At 35.7% G+C, this 9,349-nt stretch overlaps 1 protein-coding gene across 1 annotated transcript in view; it reads left to right on the forward strand.

Moving 5' to 3' along the window:
• LOC106139231 (cyclic AMP response element-binding protein A) overlaps window positions 1–9,349 on the forward strand; it is a 73,730-nt gene that overhangs the window by 62,201 nt on the left and 2,180 nt on the right. The window contains exons 2-6 of the mRNA XM_013340628.2: window positions 682–880; window positions 5,852–6,042; window positions 7,826–7,970; window positions 8,716–8,897; window positions 9,065–9,208. Of these exons, the coding sequence (XP_013196082.1) occupies window positions 682–880; window positions 5,852–6,042; window positions 7,826–7,970; window positions 8,716–8,897; window positions 9,065–9,208 (861 nt within the window). The remainder of the gene's footprint in view (window positions 1–681; window positions 881–5,851; window positions 6,043–7,825; window positions 7,971–8,715; window positions 8,898–9,064; window positions 9,209–9,349) is intronic.

Here is a 9,349-nt window from a genome sequence, read left to right on the forward strand (position 1 = left end):
TAATGTGCCTAATACAAAGTTAACGGATACAAAAATATTAAATATACCGAAAACATTTTTCAAAAAGCATATTTAAAATTTTATAATAGATGCAGTGCAACACATCTTGAACCAAAAGAAATGTATAGCCAAATAACTAATCAAAATTTTAAATTCCGACTTTCCATTCAATGTCGCGTCAGGTGATTGCTTAATTTGCATGTGACTGCAAAATCTATTTATTTTCGTAACGGCTTTATTTGGAAAGTTGATCAGTTTCATGAATTACACTTGGTCAAAAATTTTAACCCTGTTTAAAAAGTCCTCTGACATATGCCTCAGGATAAATTTGCACACTATTTTTTGATTGGGTACTTCATGAATCTGGACTGGAAAGTCAGGTTAATATGCGGTGTGGCCAAAATATGTAGGATAGGTTTACACGCGATTTATTTTGGTTGCACATAGTCCTAAGTCAAATTGAACTATAGCGGTAACCTGTGGCGGTATGTAACAATAACGCTGATAGTATGAAAAATTTAAATGGTACAACACAAATTTGGCTTTTATAAAAAAATTACAGTTGTTCTTGTTTGGTTTTCCCCCCCACTTTATATTGCGCAGCTCAGAAAGACTTTAGACACTTTGGTTTAATTATAACGCCGTAAATTCCAATGCCTGATAAAAGCCTCATTGTTCCAGGACATGCAAGAAGTATTGGACGAGGACTCGGAGATGAGCGACTGGATGATCCGGGACTCGAAGTCCGTGGTGGTGCTGCACGACCGGCTGATGACGGACGCGGCCCTGGGCGCGGCTCCCATAAAAACAGAACACTCCTACAGCCTACATTCAGACGTCGAGTCTGCACCTTCTTCACCACACCACACCAAAGTCGATGGTCAGTTATTTATTTTGTTGAGGCTAGATAAAGTTGTAGGCAATTTTAGTAGCTTTTGAATGGCAGACCAATTACTGGGAATTGGAAATACGACCTTTTCTACAAAACTCTATGGAGGACCTTAAATGTTTATTTTTTTAATTTCAAAGTTGACACCAATCGAGTTACTTCCAAACTTATAACATCTTCATTTGATATGATGCTTATTTGAATTGCTGCAAATGCCTTTTGTAAAGTTATTTAAACATATTTTTAATTTTGCAATTTAAAAATAAAAAACAACGCCACTCAATCAGGGCATCCGGAACACTTTTCAGTAATGAATATGTCAGCGTGAACGGAAACGATCGTTTCAGAACGATTGTTATCAGCCTTGAACAAAAATGTGATGTTTGAACGAAACCTCAACGCAGCTCCACACACGTTGATGTTATGTAAATAAAAACCATTTTATTGTGCCAGCCAACAGCTACTTTATCGCTTCGCGAAATTTCATTAAACTTGGCCGCACGTGAAGAAATTTCTTTGCATTCAATTGATTCCAATATTTGAAAGAGGTTAGGCACGTTTCCCAACGCAATGTATGCATTATCTGTGTAATATCTTGACATCGTACTTTGTAAATGAGAGAATGCACTTACATTTATCTATTTATCGCTATCACTGATTAGAAAGGTTCTCGTTCTGGTAAGATCGCATATTTCATTATATTTACAATTTCATACTACGACTTTATCTGGCATACATTGTGATATTATAATTCATTAGATAATGGTACATACATACATATGGTCACGTCTATATCCCTTGCGGGATAGACTGAGCCAATAGTCTTGAAAAGACAGAATGGCCACGTTCAGCTATTTGGCTTAATGATAGAATTGTATTGGATAGATAATGGTGTTGTTTTAAATACATTTAAAAACTTTATCAGTGTTTCAAAGCTGAAAAACGCTGTAATAACTTCTTTCTAATTACAAAAATCAGTTATTTTGTAGCAAAATTTGATTGATTGTTTCAATGTTTTCGTATTACTTAACTGAGTAATTGAGTCTTTTCTGGGAGAGATTCTATTCTGTACATCGAATTCATGTTGCAGAAATATGAGACTGACTTTTCGGACAAAGATTACTGTTCTGTAATCTATGTAGTAGAGAGAAGACTATTTGGGGTACAAATGTCTTGCTATGCAAAAGGGGCAGGCGGAAGAAATCCTAGCATTGATATCGGGAAAGATGATATTAATATGACAAAGTGGAAAGATAATTGTCGGAAAGCGGACCCCACCTCCGAATTAAATTGGCAGAGTGTGCACTATCAAGACGCAAAGATAAGGAGAGAATGTGGGTAGTAACACTATCTGAGTGTACTAAACTTAACAATCAAAGTCACTATGACCGAAATTATTTTTTGAAATAGGAAAGCCATCTTGTTAGGTGGGATGTTTAGACAAAACACTTATTTGAAAGCATACAATTATATTGCTTGCATCGCCATGCGTGTTTGTGATAACCTGTCCCACCACAAATTAAAGATGATACAAATAGGGGCTTTTGCAATTTGGCAGATCCTTTTGTTTGTTTAGAACAACTTTGGAAATCGTGACAGGTAACAACGTACAAAGTAATTACTTTGAGGCATTCGGACAAGACGGTTTGTTTACGATACTCTTCTATTTGTAATTTGATATTGCAATGACACCCATATAGTAAGGAATTTATAAAAATGTATTTTAATAATAGGAATTCGTTTTACTAATTAATTATATGTACTAATTCGTAAATTTTCTTCTGAATGTAAGGGTTAGTCCGGAAAGTGCAGTACTATCAATAATTCTGTGACCTGGGCAAGAAAAAGTAATTTGAAAACAATTGAAAGTTTCGCAGTTTCATTTCTGTCATCTCGCTATTTGGCAACATGTCCACACATCTGCTCTCACGTGCAAGATACTGATAATGACATTGTCTCGTGTAATCTGTTTGTATGTTCCACTCCACAGCGTATATCTTCTATCTAGGTATATAATTGTTTTGTTTTTTAAAACCAGGTACCCATATGTGGTCCTTCAATTCATTTAAAAAAAAAGCGTTTTGACCTGTAACGAAAACCCTTTCGCATACCCATTATGTATGTTAAGAATTTTATCCTCGCGTAACTGTCCAATATTGTTTCCGATGATATCACTAGATAATCGAAGGATCCAATGATATGAGAAGGCCGGTAAACGGATAACCACAATCAATGGTTATCTGAGGCGCATGCTTGGAGCTCTGATAGTGGCTTATCAGACGCTTCACTCGTTATCAATTGAACCCACGTATTTAGCACCAATTGCTATTGATTACAAAGTAATTGATTTTCGTAAACAAACTACTGGCGTCATCTATCGTCTTCTTTATTTCTGCTGTAGATTTTTACAAGACAATCATGCATACGGCTTGTCTTTTTATATGACCTACAACTTTAATTACATCACACCTGTAAATGACAAAAATATATCATGAAAATTGATTATGGAGATACGTTTTATTCATAAAACAATATTTATTATTTCAATAAGATACGCATATAAGATCTTTTGAATTAATAAATAACATATTTTGACTCTCTGTGTTTAAATGGAGAACCATATTTGGACCGACCAGTCAGATGATTTTCCTTACACATTACGGATATAATTGTCCATAATTTCAGTAATTTCATTTTTGACACCAACAAGGTCCCAGGAATGAGATCGCTGTCGGATCGAAAGGCGAAAACGATTTGCGCTCGAATATTATATATTTTTTATTCATAGGAGTTTTATTTAATAAATATATGATATTTATACAAAGGTAAATATTGCTGATACTTTAAAAGCAGTCTCTTTTGGTTTTAATATTCCGATTTCAGTGAAAGGTAAAATTTTATTGGGTAGACGACCAATGATGTTTGCTTAAATGTCAAAGAAGCTTAAAAAGTGGTCTTGTGTAATCATGACCATATTATACTTTAGTCAAGCTCTGATCTAGAGAAGTTCTTATTTAAATAATTTATTAATATTTCTATTTCACACACAAATAACTTGAACATTTATTATGATATTATTATACTTTAAGATTATTAAAAATCATGTCTTTATAAATGCGTACAATAAGTAAATGGTTAATTATATTTAAATATACCTATAGTATGAAAAAATATATTTTCAACCTATACCCGTCTGTTGAGCCGCTAATTGTAAATTTATAATAATAATTTTATTTATATTAAATACTTATTTGTCTCTTCTTAAAGTTTTAAAATGTTTATAGGTTTAACTGATATTCTATACCCATCAAGTCTACAAAAAGCTAAAAGTGAGGCGTGCCTTTTACAATGTACGGTTCTGTCGTCCCCTTGGACGTCATCATTTCATACCTCATCAGCAAAACCCAAATAGAAGATGTCGTCAAGTTTATTTGAATAAATGACATACTCAATAAAGCTTAATAACCTATAAAATAATGTCAAGCAAGATGGATGGCCGACTGATGACCGCAGACGGAGCTATGCACAGTTTACGTAGATGATCGTTATATAAAATAATATTAAATATTATTTAAATAAAAATGTATTTATACATACATATAGACCGGTCCCTTGCGGGGCAGACAGAGCCAACAGTTTTGAAAAGACTGAAAGGCCACGTTCAGCTTTTTGGCTTGGTGATAAAATAGGTGAATAAAATAAAATTATTACGCTATTTTAGAAATGTCGACACTTGAGAAGGTTTTTATAACATACTTCTACCATTTACTAATATGTTTTTATTTTGTATGGAGAACTTCCTAGGTATTCTATTTTTTATTATTTTATTTTTTATACGATTATCATATTGAGTATATACATACATGTACATATGTGTTCTGGTTCTCAGTTCTGGACGCGCTAAATGTGAATATATATTTTTTTCAAAAGCGATCCATATGCCTTAAAATATATTCGAAAGCGCTAAATGTGCGTTAATTACTTTTCGTTCTGGAAATCAACGATTCTAAATGATGAGTTAATCATGCGTGCCCATTTGAATGCAATGATTTAATTAGTATGTACTCAAGCTGATGCAAGTATAATGCAGTAATTCCTATATTGTTAAACAATTAACATACGAGTATGTAACACGGATTGAATGTATGGCCAGTATTGTTACAACTTATTTACCTTTTTTTATATTGTTTTGTATGTACACAAATGGGTTCAATAAACATAATGATGTAAAGGATAAAATGCGTATATCTCCAATAATAAAATAAGTTTGTCATGTTTACCAACATGATATAAGTATTTAACATATTGTAATATTACCCCTAAAATGTGATGTAAGTGAATGTACTGTTCATAACTCGACATGATTAGCCCCTCAGTTCATTAAATAACATCGATGTAGTTATATGACACTAGATGTTAAGTAAGACATATGTGTACTGTACTTGGTCCATTGTAGCGGAAACTTGACGGTAAATACGATTAAACAAAGTATTAATGAATACATTATCAGCATGCAACAACCAATGTACGTTATTTCCTTCGGGGCACGCTTCATTGCGCTTCATTACTGTGAACATTAGGAAGTTTGCTAACTAAGAGAGTAATTAACATTACACCGACTACACAAAGCCAATTAATGTGTCTTTTATAGACCAGTAAAGTATAATTAGGTGAAAATTCTGTCTATCTTTGTGTTCATAGTGACGGGTAATAACAATTTGCTTAGGATTGATGTTTTCAGTTTTAATACAAAAGGGAAAGAAAAAGACACGAAAAAATTCTTCCCTTTTTTGGGTTCCATATCCGAAAAGGCGGCCGTTAGAAAAACTTAAATTTTTGCCTGTCTTTGTCTGAAGGTCTTATATCAAAGAGATCAAATACTCAAGTCTGAGATATTTTTTGGTGTTTTTGTATCTTTCCTCATTTCAACTGCATATTTAGTTATTCCTCTTTACTTTTCAGACATGGAAGACGAGTGTTACCCAGCCATGCCAGCGAGCGCGTGGAGCAGTCGGCGACGGTCCAGCGACTCCCCCGTGCGGGAGGTGAAGACCGAGCCAAAGTCGGAGCCAGAGTCCCCGGCCTCCTCCTGTCCACCGTCACCCACACCAGGCACTCCAGTCACACACCTCGACTATGTCATTGACCACACGGTAAGGAAATTGATAGTTTTTTATAAAGTTAATTTGTTTTTACCCCACGAATCTTAGTAACATCTCGGAATGAATTTCCTCGACACTAGATAAATGTGATTAGTTCTAGCCACCTTATTTGCGGGTTCCAAAATTAAAATCAATGAAAATAATTGATAGTTCATTTAAAAAAGTAAAATAAGTTAGAATATTCATATTTGAGCATGAGCACCCATTTTAATTTCATTCATCTTATATCGGTAAATAGTAGCCTGAATCAATCACACCAAGTGGTTTGTTTGGGAACAATTTTCAAAGCATTATGGTCGAATGTACTTTGTCTGTGGCTGAAAATCTGATACTGTATAAAAATCTTATAATTCGGTTAACATTAACTGAAGGACGAGGTGAACATAACCATTAAATTTAAACACTTCAAGTTAAATATCACGAAGACATAACTACACAGACAACTTGCAGAAACAATAAGATACTTATAATATAACAATTGGTAATTCTTTGGCGGATATAATTTGGGAAGTCACGCCGAGACGCGGGTTTTGTTCCCATGATTCGTATTTTGAAGAAATAGCCGTAGTGTTATTAAGTATCACTATTGCTTAACTGCCGATTCTGTAATCAGGAGCCCTCAGAAGAAGAGAGTGGTAACGGTCTATCTTGAATAGAAAAAGGCTCACAATACACATCCTTGGAGATCCAATCTCCAATAATCAGCCTCCTAGCAATACTTACCAAAAATTTAGCTATTTCTTGTCCTTACCACGGTGCCATGACAGCGTACAAAAAGCGAAGGTCGACAGAGTTCAAGCAACGCTAACCTGCCAACTTTCGCCGCAATGTCGGTGCCAGTTTGGATCTTCCGCTGTGCGTGAGATCCGCCGTAATTATGCGTTAATTACAATAATTATAACCGGTGGGCCATTTAAAAACTGCGTTAATGCATCTGAGCACAGAATAAATTCTTTTTGCATACCATTTGTATCTTAGATGCAAAACTGTGGAAAAGAATGTTAAGTCTACCATTAATACCTCTTTTAGTTAATCATTATCAAAAATACTTTTAAATATAAATTACCGACATTTAAATAAAAAATATTATATTTTCAACAGTTGATAATTTAATTTGTCTGGATAACTACATGGCCCAATAGTGCGAACTACTTTTTTACTGAGTTTGCAAAATTAGTGCTGATCTAAAAATATATGTAAATAGGTTTAGTGCTAAAATGTTATTCATAACTTGCGTAAATAATACCCACCATTTAGAATGTACGTAGGAAAAAATATTAATTCACAATTACTTTTTATGAGGTCACTGTACTCAATACATCTACAACATAGTAAGAGTGAATGACCGCGAAATACAAAACTTAAATTGTTCCTCACTCATGGGCTTCGAATAAAGCCTAAAATGGCTAGTTTCATAATTATATGGGTATAGTACTATAGAGCCTTGAAGGCTATTCATTTTATATTATTTTTATTTATAATATGAATAAATTTAATATTTTAATACTTTATTTTCATCGCCCGCTCGGTGGACTGGTAGAAAAGCATTCTTAGTTTGTAGTTAATTATTTAACAAACAAATTAAATATACATCTAATAAATGGTAATTTTATATCAGACAGTATTACTTTTTCAAGATAATATTAAAATTGTAAATACTTTACCATCCTTATCAAACAACAAAGTTTTACTGAGCGGTGCATACATACGGGCTTAAAGCTTATAAGGAGGCATCAATCAACTTCTGTAATAAATAAATTGATAATTCTTGCAGACGGGCACCATACACATGCCGCCTGCAGTGCTACAGAAAGTAGGCGCGGCAGGCGTTCCACAACTACTGCTGAGTGCGGCGCCGCGGCTCGCCAACTCGCTCGGGTCCAACAAGCTGTCCATCAAAGTAACCAGCTCAGCTTCAGGTATATTACCAAAATAAACGTAACTTCTTTAGATGGCCACTAAATATAGTGCTACAGAAAGTAGGCGCGGCAGGCGTTCCACAACTACTACTGAGTGCGGCGCCGCGGCTCGCCAACTCGCTCGGGTCCAACAAGTTGTCCATCAAAGTGACTAGCTCTGCTTCAGGTAAATTTCCTAAATAAACGTTAACTTCTTTAGATGGCCACTAAATATAGTGCTACAGAAAGTAGGCGCGGCAGGCGTTCCACAACTACTACTGAGTGCGGCGCCGCGGCTCGCCAACTCGCTCGGGTCCAACAAGTTGTCCATCAAAGTGACTAGCTCTGCTTCAGGTACATTTCCTAAATAAACGTAACTTCTTTAGATGGCCACTAAATATAGTGCTACAGAAAGTAGGCGCGGCAGGCGTTCCACAACTACTACTGAGTGCGGCGCCGCGGCTCGCCAACTCGCTCGGGTCCAACAAGTTCATCAATTTGTCTATCAAAGTGATCAGCACTGGTTCGGGTACTTTACCAAAATACAATGACATATCAAAAGATTTTGCCAGAAGACTCACTAGCAGTACAATAAGTAGTAATGGTGAAGATATACAGGTGCGGCAAGCTTAACGTAGAATAACCACCTTCGATGACATTAATAAAGTTGGAACAGCAATCTTCGTTAGTTTAAGTAATGATTATTTTATTTAAGTTTATGTTTACAACGTTTACGACTCTTAAAAATCATAACTTATATTTCCAGGGTTCTCTCTCCCGCCCACGCCACCATCATCGCTATCTTCGTCGGACAGCGAAGGGGCGCTGTCTCCCGCGCACGAGGCGGCAACCCCTGTGTCTGCAGCGGCGCCCGCGCGGCGGCCTCATCTGTACGTGTCACACCACTCGCGGCAGCCAATCAACACTCCGCTCATTAGCAGCCAGCCGGTAACGACATAGTTTTTATTTGCTTCAGCTCTTGATTTTTAAGTGAACCACGAAAGAATTACCCCTGGTAAGCAAACTCAACTTTGACCAATCACTGATAAATAAATGCAATCTTTCATATGTTGCCGTGAGTCTAACATAACTTTGGTGAATTATTGTAATTTCAGAAAGGTTCAACGGGCACTTTGGTACTCACAGAAGAGGAAAAGCGCACACTTCTTGCTGAAGGATATCCCGTTCCTACTCGTCTTCCACTGTCTAAAGCCGAGGAAAAATCTCTTAAAAAGATCCGAAGAAAAATCAAAAATAAGGTACAGAATATCTTTAATTACACAACTGCAGACTTTTTTCTTGGTTTATTTTCTTTTGCGTAAAACAGAAAAACTGGTTAAGCTTAATATCACATTTAATTAACAAAACATCGGGGGACTCATTTCAGGAAACTGCAGAAG

Source organism: Amyelois transitella, chromosome 6, assembly GCF_032362555.1.
Source record: "Amyelois transitella isolate CPQ chromosome 6, ilAmyTran1.1, whole genome shotgun sequence".
In the NCBI taxonomy this organism is placed as follows: Eukaryota; Metazoa; Arthropoda; class Insecta; order Lepidoptera; family Pyralidae; genus Amyelois; species Amyelois transitella.